At 58.7% G+C, this 19872-nt stretch overlaps 2 protein-coding genes across 2 annotated transcripts in view; one reads left to right on the top strand and one right to left on the bottom strand.

The window, feature by feature from the left end:
- Positions 1–19872, top strand: part of LOC131482289 (major allergen I polypeptide chain 1-like) — a 117668-nt gene that overhangs the window by 4513 nt on the left and 93283 nt on the right. The gene's annotated exons all lie outside the window — the stretch shown is intronic.
- On the bottom strand, positions 4688–18739 carry WTIP (WT1 interacting protein). Its single transcript, XM_004595119.2, has 8 exons — positions 17884–18739; positions 11877–11978; positions 8427–8494; positions 8219–8281; positions 7989–8119; positions 7666–7717; positions 7150–7218; positions 4688–5111 (listed from the first exon to the last, which is right to left on the bottom strand). The coding sequence occupies exons 1-8, from the start codon at positions 18548–18550 to the stop codon at positions 4971–4973; spliced, it is 1293 nt and encodes a 430-aa protein (XP_004595176.2). The 5' UTR covers positions 18551–18739; the 3' UTR covers positions 4688–4970.

Genomic DNA, 19872 nt, shown 5'->3' with positions numbered 1-19872 from the left:
CAGGATCCCAGCGTGGAGGCTTTCTAACCGGCACAGGTACGCACAGCTGAGCACACTGGCTCCCTGAGGGAAGGGATGCTCAGCAGGCTTCCAAGACCACCCCATGCTGGAAGTTTTTTTGACTTGCAGGGGTGCATGTAGCCGGCCCACATGGCCCCCAGAAGAGCCTGGGCACTTGTTCACCAAAGACACTGGGCAAAGCCCCTCAGGCTGCCCGGTGGTGTACCCTCACAGTTTGAGTGGTCTTGATTTACAGGGGAATTATGGGGTCACACAGGTGGCAGTGAGCAGTGACCTGTGGGTTTATGCCCAGGTTAGGAATTACAACTGAGTGTCCTCCACAGGTAAGTCCACGACACGGGTATTTAAGTAGGGGGCTGAGACCAAATTGGTTTGGAGGGAAGAAAAAGAGTGAGAGAAGTGGGTCTGATGGCAGAATCTGTGGGGGCAATGTGGGCTCACCCCGTGGAACTGCAATCTCCACTGGCTCGCCCAAGAACTGCGGATGGGAGCAGGCCTTGCTGGGGAGCTAAGGGGAGGCCCCAGCTGGGATGGCATTCTCACTGGTGAGCAGGAGAGCTGGATTGAGGGCAGCAGACTGGGATGGACATGGCTATGGCCTCCCTCTGCACAGGTGTGCACTGGGTCTGGAGAGCGACAGATTGGGCTAAACTCCAGCACCCGCTGGTACTCACAAGAGCCAGGGTGGGTGTAAAACAGGTTGGGGTAGTTCTTGACTCTTGCTGAACCACACAAAAGCTGAATCTGGGCAAGAACCAGGCATGGCTGGGCTGCAACACCCAAGCAAGAACCAGAATGGGTATGAGCCAATTGAGCAAGGCCACTGTTCTTGCCAGGACAGGAAGCGGACAAAGCCAACTTGGGCCAAAGGTCCACTAGTGTGCGTGAGAACTGCCACTGGGAAGAGACTCGATAGATGAGCTTGGGAAACTCCTTCATAGGGGCACAGTTCCTGCGGGTGAATGCAAGAAGCAAGACTATGAGTAGCCCGGACTATGCCAGGTTACAATACCCACTGGCATAAGTGTGAGTCAGGTCTGGGAACAGACCAGTCTGGGCCAGTTCATAACAGTCACCAGGAGACTTGATAACCAGGACAGGGTGCAACAGCGGCCAGATCAGGCCACAACACCAGCCAGTTCACACTAGGGCCAGGACAGCAATCAGGCTGTACTAAACAGGCTACAGCCCTCACCAGCAGGAGCTGGAACAGGGGCAAGATAGACCAGGTCAGGCTGCACAATAAGATTGTAGTTGCTGAGGTGAGGCGAGTCATGCCAGCCTAGGCCCAGTGGGGCTCAGGTTCATGAGTCCCAGGGACCAGGGATCTGACAAGGCTCAGGTCCTAGCGCCTGCCTGTTTGGTTGGGGCTGGGTTCATGAGCCCGTGAGAATGAGGGATCGGGTGGGGCTTGGTTCATCTGGTCCAGGTCCTGGGGCCCAACTTCTAGGTTGGTGTTGGCTTTGTGAACCCCAGGGGTAGGGGATCTGGCTGGGCTTGGGTCACCTGACCTGGGTCCTTGGGCTCACCTGCAAGAACATGTCCTACTTAGTGAAAAGGCAGAGCAATAGACACAGGCCCTGTTGTAAAAGGAGAATATGGCAGCCCATTTGGTGTCACAGCAGAAGGAGAAAAGAACAAACTGGACACTACCCCAGTCAAACGATGACAGTGAAAAATCTCGGTGAATGGAGACTTGCAGGTTGATTGCACCAGCCAATGGCCATTGGGAGGGTGGCATCATCCCTGGATCGGTGAATCTGACAGCATTCCAGAACTATCCAAACCACTTAGGCAGAACCCTCAGAATATGTACACATGGAGACCCTGGGTTGATATGAGGTCTGGGTATTGGGATGTTTGGAAAGTCGTGTATGGCTTCCCCCTTTGTCTCTGCGCTTCCCCAAGAAACAAGAAACAGCAAAATTGGAAACAATGAGTTCACTCAGTTTTCCTTAAACCTCAACCCTTCCCACCATGATCAACTATATAATCATTATAAAAAATAAAATGAATAATCAAAAAAAGAAAAATTTAGAAACAATGATCACTCCCACTTTCCCTTAATCCTCGGTCCTTCCCATTCTGATCAACTATATAAACATCATCAAAAATAAACATTTTTAAATTTTAAAAATTAAAAGACAAAAAGTAGGGTTCTGGCTTGGAGGGTTTGTACAAGCCGTACAAACACCATAGCTGAGCCCCCCTCTCTTAGTACCAGCTATGCCAGCCCTGGGAGGCCCGGGGTACCTGCTGCTGTCCTGGGGCAGTCCCCAGGGCCACTGTCCCCTGGGATCCACCCCTCTCCTACAGGACAGCAATAGAGCTACGCTGACCCACACCCCAGGCTTCAGGAGGGCAGCCCACAGCACCCTCGGGAGGCTAGAGGAGGGTAAGAAGAGTGCCTGGCCTCTCCAGGGCCCCAAACACACCCCAAGGACTCTGTCCAGTCACCTTGGGACATGGTGGGTGCTAGCTGCCTAAAACTGGTGAACCTGCACCCCACACACACTAGGTCACATGGATCCTCCCATGTTGGATCCCCACCCCCAGGCAGTTCCCAGGGTCCGCCAGAGCAAGTGCACATGGACACACCCAAGGCATGCAGGCCCCCTGGCCCCACACCCCTTGGGGGCCTCCAGAGCTGGGATCCAACCCACAGCTCCCCTGGAACCCCTCCTGGCTGCGGGGCAGCTGCTAGATGCAGAGTCCAGCTTTTGATCCAAGGACAGACCTTCTGGGTGTCTGCTCACCCATGGGCCAGGCTCAAGGGGATGAGGGAAAAGATGTGGCCCAGTCACAGCCTGATCACTGCAGGAGGTGTCCATGTCAGGCACCCCAGCTGACCTGCAGATCAGGAGGCTTGCCTGAACTGGGGTGGGAAGCACTGAACAGGAAACCACCAGGCTGGGTGGGCTCAGCACTGCAGCCTGCTGCCCTGTAGAAAGCCCCCCTCCCTGACCAATACCCACCCCGGCATTCAGAGTCCGAGACTCAACTGGGCAGACCACCACACCCCAGAGCCCAGGACCAGGCCTAACACACCCAGACACTCCATACGTGGGCTCGGGAGGGGGGGTCCTCCCTTTCAGACAAGCCTGGGGAGGGGGGTCCAGTCACTGGAAGTCTCCGTTTCCATCTCTCCCCTCCTCCCTAACTCATCACATCTTTTTCTCCCCCCAGTGTCTCTCAGACAGTAAGATATGTCTCTTCAGCTCTGACCAGCTCCCTGCCCATCTCCCCAGGACCTGTCAGTCTCTCAGTGTATCCCTCTTTCTCTCTTTCACACACATGCACCACCCCACCCCACCCCCAGCAGCAGACTGGCACTCAGGGACCAGGCACAAGTCTTGAACTTTGGCCCCACAACAAAGGCACACTTGCCCAATGTACTCTTGGTGCACACATCCATCCATTCCACTTGTACCTACGCGAGCACCTGTACAAACCCCCCATTCTAGAACCTTCCCACTACCCCACTTGTGGGCTTCTTCCCTGGGCAACTCAGGTTGGACTTAAGATATACAAACCAGAGGATCAGGGGAGGGGAACTGAGTTGAGCCCCTAAAGGCCAGGGTAGGCTGTGGCAGGCCAGGCAGTGTGGCAACAGCTCACCTGCTCAGGGTGTGGGGTGGGCAGCGGCAGAATAACTCCCCAGGGCAGAGGTTTTGGTCCTCCAGGGCTGAAGGGCCATGGCCCCAGCTGAGTTGGCACCCATGCGGCACAGCTACCATCAGAGCACCACAAATCATGCACGTGGGCTGAGCTGGCTGCTTTCGGGAAATGAGCTTGGCAACCCTCACTCCTGGATGCTAGGTGAACCGCAGCACCTTACTGAGCTCTGACAAAGGAAAGCCTCAGGCAAACGGTGGCAGAGGGCACTGCATGCGCAAACGCCCGGTGATGGGAGAGCAAACACCAGGACCCTGCGGGCAGAGGGGATGGGCATGCCTAGCTTGGACCACGGCCGCTGCCCCCAGGGCCAGGTATGCCCTCAGCTCCGAGCACAGGGCCCTAGGCTGTGCTGACACAGCCTGGCTGGCTGGGCAGCCTGTACCCAGCCAAGGCAGGAGTGCAGGGCAATGGAGACCTTCATGGATGAAAGGACAGGGGGTGCACCCACATCACACAGGATGAGAAATGGAGGCTGCACTGGGCACTGTGGCATCAGCCTAGATACACGGAGATGGGATGTGGCGGCCTTGGAGCTGAGTGTCAGGAGGGATTTATACAACAGCAATCAGATGGCAGCATCCTTGCCGCCAGCACAACAGCTGGGAGATGCAGACTGGACCCCTACGACGTGACCACGGTTTTCTTAAAGAACGACAACCCTAGCCCAAGTTTAGAAGAAAACTATATTCTTGTAAAGAAGATGAAAATCTCCTCAGAGGAAAAAACTTAATTTAAGTCAAATCCTATCCTTTCGTCGTGAAGCCCAGCACCTGGTACGCGCAGGAATTCCGTGGGCGACTGGGGAGGCACAGCCGCAAACCAGGGTGTGGGCAGGGACGGGAGCCTCGGCTGTAGATACACATCAGGACCCCCCGGCAGCCACCCCGCTCCCTCCTGTGACCCCAGCCAAACACAGCACAACAGTCAGTCGATATCACACGCGCACACACACGTGCTACACGCCAACCCTGCCTTCCAGGCCACCCCCATCCAGGGTCCCAGGGGTGCAGCAGGGGCGGGGGTCTCAGAAAGGAGAGTCAGTGATGGGGTGGGGGAGACAGCAGGGCCCCGGAGGAAGCAACTTGAGGAGGCACAACTGGTGAATAAATAGGCATAGCTTCAGCGCGGGGGACCGGCCCCTGCGGATGGGACAGCAGCTAGGGGCAGGGCAGCAGGGGGTGGGCAGTGCAGGGTGGAGGCAGCCAGGCCTGCCCTAACTTTGACATGGGCCCTCCCACCCTGTCCAGCCCACCCTCCACGGCCACGGGCGCTCAGAGCTGAGTGACGTGCACGGCAGGTGAGGGCAGTGGGCCGGGCCGGAGGCGCCGCAGGTGGCAGCGGCGGCACAGCAGGTGGCCCTCCAGGGGGTAGCAGCGGCGTCCATCTTCCCCACTCAGCTGCAGCCCGCAGTCCTAGGCAAGAACACAGCCAGGAGGCTCTGGGTGAGACATGGGCAGACCAACCTGGGCACGTGAGCACTGGGGCCAGGCAGACCAATCCGGGGATGCGGGGGCCAGGACGGGCACTCACAGGTCCTGGGTACAGTGAGAGACAATGGCAGGCATTGCCCACTCCCCAAGGAATGGGTCAGGGACATTCACTGAGCTGGCATCTGCAGGCCAGATAGGACCAATCAGGGCACATGGATGTTGGGGACTGGGTTCTCATAGGTCCCTGGACACGGTGAGGGATGATGACAGCAGGGTTTGCCCACTCAAGGAAGGAAGCAGGGCCCAGGGGTACACACTGGGCTGGTGTCTGCAGGGGGCCAGGCAGGAAAGCAGCCAAAGCAACTGCTCCCCTGTTCCCCAGGGAGCGGAATGTCCCAACATGACGTGGGGGGGCACAATGGAGGGGAGCACCCCAGATGGGAGTCCTTTGGTCAGTGCCCAAGAAATACTTGCCAGGCTCACGAGGGAGCATGCAGGCAGGGATGTTGGACCTAAGTGGCGTCAGGAACCAGGCGAGGAGCTTGGCTACTCTGAGGTCAGCACTACCATGACACGGGGGCTCTGAACCAGGCAGCTTCACTCTCCTGACCTACAGCTGTCCCAGGCTGCATGCACACAGAGCCGGGCTGCTGCAAGGTCCTGGGCCTCTGACAGCGCCCTGCAGCTGTGCCTGCCACACAGGGGTGGGGCGAGGTGGCCTGGAGACCCCAGCTCCCATGCAGGGAGTGTGTCTGGCCTCCCTGAGGGGCCACCACAGTCCCTGGACACTGAGGCCACTGACGCCCAAGGAGAGGCTCCTCCCACACCTGCTGCCCTGCCCACCCTCTCCCCAAGACCCAGGCAGTCTCAAGGGTTCCCACTCCAGCACCCAGCATGCCTGTTGCTTTTCCTGCTCCCTTCTTGATCAATTCTCAGACTCCCTGTGTCCCCTGAAAACCCGTGCCCTTTCCCCGCCAGGCCCTCCAGCTCACAGATTGCTCCCTGGAGGACCTCCTTCACTGACCCAGCTCCTGCTGTCTGTCCTCTGCACACCCCTGGTGGAGCTCCCATCACGGCAGCGGCAGGACTCACATCCCCCTTCCCACCTTCAGCAACAAGCACAAGGGCTGAACGCAAGTCTCAACCCCAGGATGGAACCAAGGCGGGTCAGTCATCTCTGAGGATATAGCCCGGCAACCCAGGTCTACCTGCCACCTGAAATCCCAGCTGCTCCGCTTCAGATCCAGCTCCCAGCTAATGTGCCTGGGAAGGTGGTGGGAGATGGCCTAAGTGCCTAGGCCCTTGCGTCCATGTGGGAGACCCGGAAGAAACTTCTGGCTCCTGCACCCACGTGGGGAGTGAACCAGCGGATGGAAGATCTTTCTTTCTGTCTTTTCCCTTTCAGATACACAGATAAATAAATCTTTCAAAAAAAACCCACAAAATCTTTGAGAGAAGGAATACACCATTTTCTATCTGGAGGGGTTTACTAGGCTGCCCTGCAGAGCCCAGTGGGACCTAGAGAGCCTGGGAGGCCCAGTGCCTGGTGCCCAGTGCCTGGTGCCCAGTGCCAGAGGGCAGGGACCATGTGCCCTTGCTCCATCAGCACAATCTCCACAGAGCACTCCGACCTAGATGCGTCCTGCCAACCCTGCCAGGGACACAGAGCTGCATGTCACACCCCCCGCACCTGGACATCCTGCTTCTCGGCCCAGGAAGGCCCTTCCCTCTGCCTCCCCAGGATTCAACATCTTCACTTCATTGTCACCTCCTCCAGAGAGCCACCCTTTATGTCCCGGGCTCCCAACATGCCCTATGCACTCCCTCAACCCCAGTTCAGGGCAGGCAGCACCCAGAGGCCACACCATCCCTGACTGTGGGAACTCAGTTCCCCAGTGCTTCCTGTATGGGAGAGTTGGTATTGGAGTAAGGGCTGAGAGGAGAGAGGTCCCTTTGGGAAAGGAAGGGGAGCGAGGAGGGGGAGGAGGGTCAGCAGTCCTGGCAGGCTCCCGGGACTCACCTCACAGTGGTAACACTCCACGTGATAGTCCCTGTCCATGGACACCACACGGATGGTCGTCTCACAGCCCTGCAGGGAGACACGGGTCACAGGTGCCAGCCCGCGGGCTGACTTGAGAGAACCGCACATTCACACCCTGGGAGTCCTGGGAGTCCTGGAAGGGTGTTGGGAGGCACACACAACGCGCATGCCCACACATGCCTCTGAGGGCAGCACAGGAGCCCATGGGCGCATCTGTGTTATCTGCACTTCTTGGGACTCAAGGGTCCTCAGTCAGGCCTTGCTTGATGAGGCACAAAGGCCATGGGCAGAGTCAGTGTGGGAGACCCAGGGTACCCAGGACACGGCTGCACCCTCACCTGCCCCACCCTTCCCTGAGGCTGGAACAGCTGAGTGGACCCAGGAGGGGCCTTGGAAAGTGGGGGAGGTGAGTGAGCCGGGCAGCAGGAGCCCCCATGTTCCCCATGCCGCCAGGACCACCTGTTCCCACAGGCTCTGCCCAGGGCTGGTTCCTACCTGTGCAGGGAGGATAGGACGGGCACAAGAGGCACATTTTGGCGCAAAAACCCTGTAGGAACAAAGGAAACTAGAAGTGACGGGTTGAGAGGGCCAGGTAGGGTAAGGCAGGCAGGAAGTGCCCACCGTGAAGAGGAGGGCAGCAGGCAGGCAAAAGCAGGGGCCGCAGGGCAAAAGGTGCTTGGGCTGAAGCCCCTGGGGGGAGGGCTGCGGGACGGGATGCTCCAGGCAGAGCGCTCCACCCTGTCCCAAGCAGGAGGGGAGGGGCACAACAGCCGCAATGGAGGACTGGGACGCTAGTCCCAGAGGCCGCGGCCACTCACGTGTGATAGTCTCTGACACAGTAGATATTGTTCTGCACGTCCACGGTGAAGGGCACCCCATCCAGGCACTCGTTGCACACAGAGCACCGGAAGCAGCCCGGGTGGTAGGACTTGCCAAGCGCCTGCAGGATCTGGGGGTGGAGGCCCCTGAGGGTCAGCCCTGGAGGGCGGCTGTGTCCCCCACAACCCCCCAGCAGCAGTGAGGGGCCATGAGGCAGGGAGGAGCTCACCATCTCCATGATGAGGTGTCCACACACGCTGCACTTGTCAGCTGTCTGCTGGAAGCCGGAGTACTGGGAGGGGACACGGGATCCAAGGAGGTGTGTGACCGAGGGGGTGCTGCCTGCCCCACCAGCACCTGCCTCTTGGTCTCAGCCTCCATGGCGAGTCAGGAGGAGGGTGCCCGGGCCACTCCCTCGGGCAGGGGCGCAGACTCACCAGGAAGTCCTCCTGGCAGTACACTTTGTCCCCTACGTTGTAGAAGGCCTTCCCACGGAGCCGTCTCCCTGCAAGGGAGAAAAAAAAAAAAAGCCTGGCTTCTGCCCTCCCTGGCAGAGGAGAGGTGGGTGAGGCATTTAAAGTAACAATATATATTTCAGAAGGCAAGGAGACAGAACCCTCTGCCTAGCAAGCTACGAGCTTGGGCAGCAGATGTCAAGGCACACACACATTTCCTGTCAGATGGAAATAGCTGAGTGCTGCTTCCAGTACCAGCTGCTCCACTTCCCATCCAGCTCCCTTCCTGTGCCTGGGAAAGCAACAGAGCATGCGCCAAGTGCTCGGGCCCTTGCACCCACGTGGGAGACCCGGATGAAGCTCCTGGCTCCTGATCGGCTCAGCTCCAGCCCGTTGTGGTCACTTGGGGAGTGAATCAACAGATGAAGGATCTTCCTGTCTTTCCTCCTCTCTGCGTATCTGCCTTTCCAATAAAAATAAATAAATATTTAAAAAAGAAAGAAAGAAAAGAAACCCCTGACCATGTCACAGACTTGCAAGGAAGCTGGCATCTCAGGATGGTGTGCGGGAACAACGGGATTTACTTTGGGGGAAGAAAACTCCTTCCCTCACAAAAACTAGTATAAAAGGGATTACCAGACATAAAAGGCTGAAATCTAAAGCTTCTAGAAGAAAGCACAGGAGACAAGCGACAGGACTCGAGGAAGATAAAAGGTTGTGCTAAGTCACAGAAAGCAGTACCTGTGAAGACACTGATACACTGAGCCTCGTCACTAGGATTTCTCAGCAGAAGGTACCATGAGAAATACTTCAAAGGCCACACCAGGGGCACATTCACAGAACACAGACCTGACAAAGATCTGTTGTTGTTGTTAAGATTTATTTTTATTGGAAAGACAGAGTTACAGAGACAGAGAGAGATCTTCTACCTGCTGGTTCTCTCCCCAAATGGATGTAATGGCTGGAGCTGGGTTGATCCAAAGCCAGGAACCAGGAGCTTTTTCTAGGTCTTCCACGTGGGTGCAGGATCCTAGGACTTGGGCCACGCTTTGCTGCTTTCCCAGGCATTAGCAAGAAACTGGACAGGGAGTAGAGCAGCCAAGATGTGAACCGGTGCCCATATGGGATGCTGATGCGAAAGGCACAGGATTAACCCACCGTGCCCCTTGACAAAGAATCTGTTGTACTAGGAACACATGAGGGTACTTCAAAAGGTTTGTAGGGAAAACGTATGTTGTGAAAAATCACACGTGTATGTGGGGCTATAGGTAGGCTCCTGAACCTCAATAATTAAAAGGTGACGCCCCCAGTTTAAAAAATGGGGAAAAGCCTGGATTTGACTAGACAAAAGATATGTGAGTACACAGGGTTAAGGAGCAAACACAAGTGTCCTCCCGAGTCACCAGGGAAAAGCTGACGAAAACCACGAGACCCTGTTCAGCTATTACAGCGGCTAAAATTAAAGAGACTAAAATACGAACCGTTGGGAAACATGTAGGATAACCCAACCTTCTCACATGCCCGCTGGGAATGTGAAATGGCACACCCCCTTCTGGATAAGAGTCTGGCAGTTTCTTATAAAGTTAAACATACACTTACCCTATGACCCAGAAATTCCACTCCTTGGAATTTACTCAAGAGAAATGAAAACACACGTCCACAAAATGAACTCTGCCAGAATGCTCGCAGCTCCCTCTCGGCTCCAGCCGCCAACCGGCACGTGCAAGTGGACAAGCAAATGGTGGCAAGTCCACCTGAGGCACCTGAAGCCCACAAGGGCAAGGAGCAAGCTGCTGATGCTTGCAGCAACACAGCAGGAAAACGAGCCAGCCACCACGGAGCACAGACTCCGTGAACACATTTAGAACATTCTAGAACAGGCAGCATTAACCTACAGGGATAGAAGTCAGCGTACAGGTTGGGCAGGTAGGATGGGCAATGGAAACGGGGCAATACGGAAGTTTCTAGAGTGTTTAAGAACAAAGACCAGGAAGGGGCCAGTGCTGTGGTGCAGTGAGTTAAACCACTGCCAACATTCCATGTGGGCACTGGTTCAAGACCAGTTTCTCTGCCTCTAATTCAGCTCCCTGCTAATGGCCTGAGAAGGGAGCAGAAGGCCCCTACATCCTTGTGGAAGACTAGGAAGAAGCTCCTGACCTTAACCTGGCCCAGCCCTAGCCATTGTGGCTATCTGGAAAGTGGACCAGTTGGTCTCTCTTTCTCTCTCCCCTTCTCCCTCCTGTCATTCTGCCTTTCAAATAAAATAATAATAATAATAAAAAGAGAAAAATTCCCCAAAGAGATGCATTCTCAACATAAACTTCAACAGATTTCCAACATCAATACTTCCAGGGCACCCGTCTCCCACCCAGGGGCAGCTGGCTCAGCGGGGACTCGATGGCCCACCTGGCACGGAGGCACCCGCAGGGAATGAACAGAGCTGGGCAGCACGAGGGTGCAGAGCTCTTGGGACCAGTGATGCCCTGGACAGAACAGGGGTGGGATTTCACGTGCTTCCCGCCCTGCACGTCATAATACTAACAGTGGCAGGAACGTGAACTTGGTCTAGGGTCCTAACCCAGCCTTGGAATGGGAGGGCAGGCACTGTGACGGCGGACATACACATATCTCACAGAAGATGGCAGTGCCTGCTTCTCTGCGAGGAGGAGTTAGCCGGTGGCAGGTGTGGCTTACGGGGCGGGGCGGGCGGCGGAGCATAGTGTGTGTGCCGGTGGCAGGTGTGGCTTACGGGGGCGGGGGGGCGGCGGAGCATAGTGTGTGTGCCGGTGGCAGGTGCCACTTAGGGGGGCGGGGGGGCGGCGGAGCATAGTGTGTGTGCCGGTGGCAGGTGCCACTTAGGGGGGCGGGGGGCGGCGGAGCATAGTGTGTGTGCCGGTGGCAGGTGCCACTTAGGGGGGCGGGGGGTGGCGTAGCACAATGTGTGTGCTCTCCATCAACAGCACATGCCTGCCGAGAGGCCAGGCTTGCAGCAGCAAGGGAAAAATTCAGAGTGCACTTACTGAAATATTCGGATTTGGGTTACTTTTTCACTTTTTCTTGGTTAAATTACAATATAGTTGAAATCCCAACCCCGTGTGTACCTGAACAGAGGTCCCCATAGACCCGGACAGAAGTCCTTACAGGCTCATCCCCAACCCAGGAGCCGAGGGACAGCAGTGCCCAGCACAGACCAGCTGGGGACCTGAAAGGGGCTTTTCTGTAGTTCCCTGGCGCCCCCTGCTGGCCCCATCCACGTTAAAGGCAGATCTCCCACAGGGTTCCCAGGGTTCCCAGGGTCTCCCAAAGAGGTCAGGCCCAAGAAGGAAGGGAGCCCCCAGCCGTCTGCACAGGCAGACTGATCAGCAAGCCCTGTGCCAGCCTGGGCCTATGATGCCAGGTGTGTTAAGGGCTCGTGGTGGGGTGGTCACCTACCACAGGAGTCACAGGTGAAGCAGTCAGTGTGGTACAGGCTCCCCATGGCCTGGCACGCCTGCCGCGCTCCATAGATGCCAAGACCACACTTGATGCAAATGCCTAGGAACAAGCAGCAGGAGAGGGCGGGGGTTAGCACCACAGACTGCAGATGCCAGGCACACATGCCATGCCTAGGGCTGGCACTGCCTCTGCCAGATGGCACATTAAACTCCCTCCAGGGTACCTGCGACTTCGGGTTTGTCATTGGGTATCTGAGGGTGTTGAGGACATGGTCAGCAGGAACAGGAACTGTGCATCAGCTATTGGAATACACAATATCGCACTAGGCCAATTACAGGAAGCTCGTTACGCTGCAAACATGCTCAACTGCATGCCCACGAGGGCTCTTCAAAAAGTGACCAGAAAGTGTATATTATGAAAAAAATAGGCGTGGACTTTGAGATTTTGCTCCAAAATCAATTTAACCTTTTTTTTTTTTTTTTGAAAAGCAAATCGACAGAGATCTGCCCCAGCTGGTTCACTCTCCATGAGCCCGCACAGCGACCTGGGCTGGCCACACTAAAGCTGGGAGCTGGGGACTCCAGCTGGGCCTTGCACTGCAGGGAACAGGGGCCAGAGGAACTGCGCTGTCACTGCTGCCTCTCCGGGAGCTCACAGGGAGCAGAGCCAGGTCTCCCGCAGCTCCCTCCAGATGCACATCCCCAGCGCATCTTTCCTGCAGCACCCACACTCACCCCAACTTTACCTCTGAACTACATGTTCCCTGAAATGTTCTGAAGTGTTCTCATGTTCATACCTAGAAAACTGTTCTAAAGGGCCAACACAGTGGATGAACCCACCAGCTATAATGCCAGCACTGGTACCAGTTCAAGTCCCAGCTCCACAGCTGATCCAGCTCCCTGCTAACATGCCTAGAAAAGCAGCAGCACATGGCCCAAAGCCATGGGCCCCTGCACCCACGTGGGAGACTCCAAAGAATTGCCTGGCTTAAGATCAGCTCAGCCCCAGCCACAGTAGCCAGTTAGGGAATGCACCAGATGCAAAATTCTCTGTCTCTCATCTCTGTAATTCTTACCAAAAAAATTATTTTTATTGCAAAGTCAGATCTATAGAGAGGAGGAGAGACAGAGAGGAAGATCTTCTGTCCTCAGATTCACTCCCCAACTGATCACAAGGGCCGGAGCTGGGCCAGTACAAAGCCAGGAGCCTGGAGTTTCTTCTAGGTCTCCCATGTGGGTGCAGGGTCCTAAGGCTTTGGCCCATCCTTGACTGCTTTCCCAGGCCACAAGCAGGGAGCTGGATGGGAAGCGGGGCGGCACACAAACTGGCGCCCATGTGGGATCCTAGTGCATGCAAGGCAAGGCCTTTAGCTGCCAGGCTACTGCGCTGTGTTCATCTCTGTAATTCTAATAGATAAACATTTAAAAAAAATAATACAGAAAGCTGTCCTAAGCCCCTTTACTGGTGACCTGCCCTCAAACAGCAGGAAAATGCTTTCTTCAAGTCCTGTTCTTCAGAACATAAACCACATCTCTTCTGGCCCAGACAGCACGGCAAGCACACGGGAGCAGCCACCAGCCCTCGCCAGCCACCCTTTCCCTGGCTGTACCCCCACGTGCCTCCGTGTGGGCAGCAGCGACACCGACACTGGCCACCCGGCTGCCGGCTGGGCGCTGGCCAGTCCACTGTGGGCCCAGGTCCCCACCCTCAGGGGCCTGCATTCCAGAAGTCCCTGCCTACTGCAGCCACAGACCAAACGCAAATGTCCGCTCCAGACAGCCGTGAGGCTGGTGTAAATGGAGCCGGGTGTGTGATGATGCTGATTTTTTCTATCTCGATGTGACAGGGCCAGCGCTCCTGTCTACCACTCACTCCCCGTATACTGCTGAGGCTGCGCTGGGAGCCAGGAACTCAACCCAGGTTCTCCCGTGTGTGTGGCAGGAACCAAACTACAGAAGCCATCACAGTCCTGCTTCCTGGAGTATGCAAACAGCGTCACTGAGGAGCCACGGAGGTCTCAAGGGCTCTGATGGGGGAAGCAGGTGACTTAACCAGGAGGCCAAACACCTGCCCACCCCTGGGGTATAGGATCTTATATGGGGTGCGACAGGTGCTAGGCAGATGCGGAGGTGAGAGGGAGTGACCGGTAACACCACAACAAGCCCTGGCTCTGGTTCTAGGACATTCCCTGGCTAAACTTTCCGGAGATGCAGCCAGCCCGAACGTCACAGGTCCCCTTCATAGGTGGCCCTCCAAGTCATGACCCTCCCCACTGCTTTCTTGCTTTCTACTGGACTTCTCCGCTTCGAGCCATGGCTGAGCGTCTGTAGCTTTCTCCATGAGCCAGCACAGCCCGCCCTCTCCTCAGAGTGGACGCCTGGTCCTCCCACACCCGGGCACAGCTGCACACGTCCGCATGTTTCTCCTGCCAGAGCAGCCCACCTCCTCTCTCGTTTCCAAAATACCACCTATATGGTTTTCTGGAGCCGCTCCTTGGTTCACAGCTCAGCTGGGTGCTCCCCTGCACCATGGGAGCCTCCCAGTGGGGGTGGGGGAGGACAGCTCAGAGGCCCTCAAAACCCAGCAGGACAGGCAGGGTGGCCTGGGGAGCATGGGAGCGCAGAGAGCTGGCTGCCGGAGGGGGCTCTGCAGACAGCTCCCAGGCACGCCAGAGATTCTAATCACTCCAGAAAAAGACAGAAACCCAGACATGTTTGTAATACCCTAAAGGCTGAAATTCAGAACCAGTATGATGGCTCAACTAGTTAATCCTTATCCTGCAAGTGCTGGCATCCCATATTCCAGTTCAGATCATGGCTGCTCCACTTCCCATCCAGCTCCCTGCTCGTGGCCTGGGAAAGCAGCAGAGGATGGGCCATAGCCTTGGGATGTTGCACCCGTGTGGGAGACTCAGTAAGAAGCTCCTGGCTTTGGATCAGTTCAGCTCCAGCTGTCGCGGCCTCTTGGGAAATGAGCCAGCAGATGGAAGATCTTTCTGTCTCTCCTCTCTGTAAATCTGTCTTTCCAATAAAAAATCTTAAAAAAAAAAAAAAGGGGGGGGACTGAAATTCATTACTAACATAAAAGTGGAGGCAAACCCTGTCCTGCCAGGCTCCAAGTGTGGACATGGCTTTGCCCAGTCTCCCCCTCTCCCTGCCCCTCACTGGCTTGGGTGCTAAGGTCTTGGCTTTGCTCAGATCTCACCCTCAGACACTGATCCATATCCAGGAAGGCTCTGGAAAGAGTGCCAAAGGCCCCTCCAACCTGCTCTTACCCAAAGTCTCTTGGGTCACAAACCGCAGGTACAGCGCTCTTCGTGGAACATCAAATCTGTCCTCTCCCTCAACCTCCTCCCTCCTCACACCATCCTCCTGCAAACAGGATGCTGTGGGTCCTCCACGCAGGGTCCCACCCCCCAACCTGCAACCAGACTGACCTTCCTAAAGTGCATCCGTGGGACACCCATACCCCGCGCAGCGCCGCCATGACAGCAGGAGCGCCTGAGGCCCTGCCACCCACAGGGCTGGAGTCCCAGGCTCCTTGTTTTGGCCTGGCCCAATCCTGGTTCCTACAGGCACTGGGGAGGTAAACCCCCTCTCATTCCACCTATCAAATAAATACAAAGAGGGGAAATACCTCTACCCTCACACCTTCACTGCTGCCCAACCTTATCAGATGGGAGAGTGTGCAAGGCCAGCTGCCACCATGCCTGGGTTTGGGTTTTCTCTAGCTTACATGCCTGCAGCACCATGACAGCAACATGCTGGAGGAGGAGAGCCTGAGCTAAAGCAGTGGGATAGGCAGCTTTACACCACAGCAAAAGGCAGATGCATCAAGTCCAGACTAGGCCCCCAGGGCCCGGGGCAAGAGTGGGCCTGGGCAAGAGTGGGCCTGGGCAAGAGTGGGCCCGGGGCAAGAGTGGGCCTGGGCAAGAGTGGGCCCGGGGCTGGGGCCTCCCGGTGGCCTGGGCAAGAGTGGGCCCGGGGCTGGGGCCTCCCGGTGGCCTGGGCAAGAGTGGGCCCGGGGCTGGGGCCTCCCGGTGGCCTGGGCAAGAGTGGGCCCGGGGCTGGGGCCTCCCGGTGGCCTGGGCAAGAGTGGGCCCGGGGCTGGGGCCTCCTGGTGGCCTGGGCAGGAGCAGGGGCTGGCCCAATGAGAGTAGACACGATACATGTGGAAGGGCCTGAGCAGGAAGGGCCGAGGCCGGCGACTTCAGGGCCGGGAGCTCAGGCTTCATCTTGTGTCTGTAATGGGAGATGCCTGCAGGTTTAGAAGCAGAAGGGCCACCGTGAGGGCAAACTGAGGGAAGAGGAAAAGCTGAGACGGGACAGAAGGACCCTCCTCCTCTCAGGGGGCAGAGGAGTCAGCTGGATAGGGGCTCGAGGGAGGAAGTTGCTGGAGACGGCTGCACCAGCTGACCTCGGTACCGTGAGTGGGGCAGAACGCAAGGCCGGGGGCCGAGGAGAGAGAGAGGCTGTGCTGAGAGTAAATGGGAAGCCCTCTTCCCCAAAGCTCAGACAAGAGTAGATACCCCATCTGCCTGGGGGCGCCCCATGGCTTCCTCAGAGCCCGCCACAGCCTGGCACCACGGCAGGACAGGACTGCTGCTGCAAACTCAGGGCAACCAAGGTGGGAAGAGGCCGGGGTCAGAAGCAAATACCGGGAGTGGCCCCCTCTGGGAAGGGGGGATGCAGAGATGGGGTTCCCGGGGCCGGGAGGGGTATGTTCCCAGGACATCGTGAATGGCACGGGAATGAGCACAGCAGGAGGCCATCTGGAGAGGAGGGCGGCCCAGTGGGAGGCCACCTACTGATAGCCTCACCTGGTACCTCCACTGAGCAAAAAAAAAAAAAATGACTACTGCTACACCTCACAGATGCCTGATCTCAGCACCATCACATCCCTCCAAGCAGAAGTGCCCACACTTTGACAAACAGGGCGGATATTACTGAAATAAACACCCAAGTCTCATTCACCACTCTGGGCACATCCCTCGTGGCTCCAAGGGTCCGTACAGACCTCCTCCTCCTCTTCTACCACAACCTCCACTAGGATCTCTTCTCATCAGCCCCTTCCCGTCACCTGCCTGGGCACCATGGCTGCTCTCATAGTGTCCTGGCAGAGCTCACTGGCACTGGAAATCGCTCCCTTCAGAACACAGCCCAGCGTCTGCTCTCCGCACCTGCCTGCCAGGACAGGCAACGGTGCTTAAGTCATCTACCTCCATGTCGCAGGCCCCGCTGACGGCAGCCACTAGCCTGACCAAACCACAAACGTACACCCGCCATGGGAGGGGTCCCCATCCCACAAAGCAGGCCAAAACCCCTCCCCCAACACACACATACACACCCAAACATTCCCCACACCCAGGCCCTGGGACTACCGCCCCCTGGAAAAACTAGACCAACCTTACACCCCTCTGCCTGAGCCCCATTAGCTCAGGGCAGGATGGAATGCGCCCAAGAAAGTACTTGCCCCACGTCCAGGGCCAGGAGCCCTGCCAGCCGTTTGGGAGGTTAGGGGGAAGCCCCCGCTCAGGGTCATCCAAAAGACGAGAGGCCAGGGGCCAAAGCTGGACTGGGAAAGCGGGGCGGGGGGAGGGAGGGCTGTGAAGGCTGGAGCGCTTTACAAACGCGCGCGGGAAGCAGAATTCCTTTACCCCATATCCTAGGCGCTTGGCATGGCAAGGGTGGCCTCGTGTGCCGGCTGGGTCCTATCTCACTGGCTCCACCATCAAAACCCGGGAGCAGTATGGTCCCCGGGGGAGGGGGTGCCTGTGCACTGTTGGGCCCAGGTGCGCGGGGGTGGGGAGTATCTCCGCTGACCTCGCAGCCACGCTGGGCAGGATGAGCAGAGGCAGGTGCCAGGGAACCAGGAGAAATGGTCAGAGGCGGCTCGCTCAGATTCTAGTTGGGGACAGGGTGAACCTCTACGCCAGGGACCCGATGCCAGCCGCCTAGCCTTCGTGGTCTTGTCAAGCCCCTCTGGCACACCCGAGCTCACTCACCAAAGTAGTCCCGTGCCGTGCGCGCTTCCAGCGCCCGCTCCAGCTCCCAGGTAAGCGCCTCCAGCCGCCGCTCGGCCGCGCACGGGCCGCCTTCCCGGCTCGCGGGCAGCGGCACCGAAGGCAGAAGGAAGGGGGCTGGTCCCGTGGGCTCCGGGGAGCGCGCCGGCGCGGGGCAAGCGCTGGGCAACAGTAGATCGGCATAGGCGCCCGCAGAGCCGCGGGAGCCGAGGCTGGACACACTGGAGCGGGCGCTGCCCCCCGACGGCGGTCCGGGGCCGAGACGCAGGTCCGAGCGACCAGAGCGCGGGCTACCGTGGCGCTGATCGTAGCCCAGGCTGATGCCGCTGGAGCGCGCGCTGCTGCCGCCGCCACCGCCACCGCCACCGCCGTCGGAGCCCGCCAGGCTGGCCCGCGGGCTGCTCGCCGGCTGCGCGCTGAGCTCCGGGACGGCCGCGCGCGGCGGGCCCCTGTCCGCGCCAGCCTCGGGGCCGCCGCCGCCGCCGCCCTTTCCTCTGCGGCCCAGCGCCGGCGCCGCCTCGTCTCCCAGCCCCGGCCTCGGCCCCCGCCGCCCGCGGGCCGGAGAGTCGCCGCCAGGCTCCGACTCCCGCAGGGCCAGCCCGGCCAGGAGCAAGGCCGCCTCGTCCGCGGCCGCCCGGGAGCGCTGCATGGCCCGGCCCGCCGGCCCTAGCGCGTCACCTCCGCCTCCGCTTCCCGCCGCCGCTCCGGCCGCGCCGCCGCATCGTCCGCCCGAAGCCCGGAGCCCGCCCCGGGACCCCTGGGCGCGGGGCGGGGCGGGGCCGGCGGCCGGCCGGGGTCGCTGCGCGGGCCACGCGCGAGCCGAGGGGACGTCGGCGCTGCGGCCAGTGGCGCGCGCGGCGGAGGAATGTGCGCTCCGAGGCGCCGGGCCGCGCCCCCTGCTCTCGGCGACCGCAGCGCGCGGGGGGACGGGCCGGCGGAGGGACTCCTTTGCGGGGGCAGGAATGCGAGGAAGGAGACGGCACTGCGGCCTCTGGAATGTGGGGGGAGTGGCGGCGGCGGAGCCGCGGTGTCCGCGCGGCGCCGGGAGCCCGAAGGGGCGCGGAGGCCGGGGCAGGCAGCTGCGAGCCGGCCCGAGGCTTGGGAAAGCGGCTGCCTGGGAGGGAGCCCGCGGCTCGCTGTGCGCCCACGCCGTCGGGCCTCCGGGGAGAGACCTCGGACTCCCGAGGGCCGCACTGTAGGCAACTTCGCTGGGCTCGGCCAGGAGAGAAATCCGAGCAGTCGGCGGCGCTGCCCACATTCTGCCCCATCCCTTGGGATCTTGGACGACCCTTGTCGGTCTGGCGGCCTCTGGGGCCACCCCCACTCCGGCCCCGAAGGGGGAGGGAAGGCTTCAGGAACTGGCAGCCCGGGGTGAGGGGTGGGAGGGAATGGTCCTGGGGCGAGGATGCTGGGCACAGGTCCCCCAAACCGGGGCCGAAGCCAAGGCAGGCCTCAGACTCAGAGCCACGGCCACCATAGTCGTGCCCTGGAGGTAGGAGGTCACCTCCCTTCCAGGCGCCTGCCCTGGGGGTTCAAAATGGCGTCCAGGGGAGACGCTTGAAACCCTCGGGCGCTGCCATAGTTTCTGGGACAGGGGTGGCCAGCGCTTGTCCCCCAAACATGGGCACCAACACCCCTGTTATATATATCAACTGGAAGAAAAAACCGACTGAGGCGTCAGGAACAGTTTTAGGCCAAAGAGGGCCGTCTTCCTCAGCAGGCCTGCCTTGCTCGAAGGAAGGCCAGTGCCCGGGGTGGGCTGTGGGAGGTGGATAAGGTGTCCACCAGCCTGGGGAGCCCTCCAGGCCCTTGCTACTGCAGCAGGAGCCCACTGCCTGCAAGAATTCCCACCCTCATCTGTGGGAGCTTGGGGGCATAGGTCCGGGATAAGCACTTTGGGAACCACCTGATTAAAAAGGTCAGTTTCTCTAATGAGAAAGAAAACAAGCAAGTGAGTGCCCATTTCACAAG

This window comes from Ochotona princeps, chromosome 16 (assembly GCF_030435755.1).
Source record: "Ochotona princeps isolate mOchPri1 chromosome 16, mOchPri1.hap1, whole genome shotgun sequence".
Lineage (NCBI taxonomy): Eukaryota > Metazoa > Chordata > Mammalia > Lagomorpha > Ochotonidae > Ochotona > Ochotona princeps.
The sequence above is the reverse complement of the archived record's forward strand: the minus strand, read 5'-3'. Positions and strand labels throughout refer to the sequence as shown.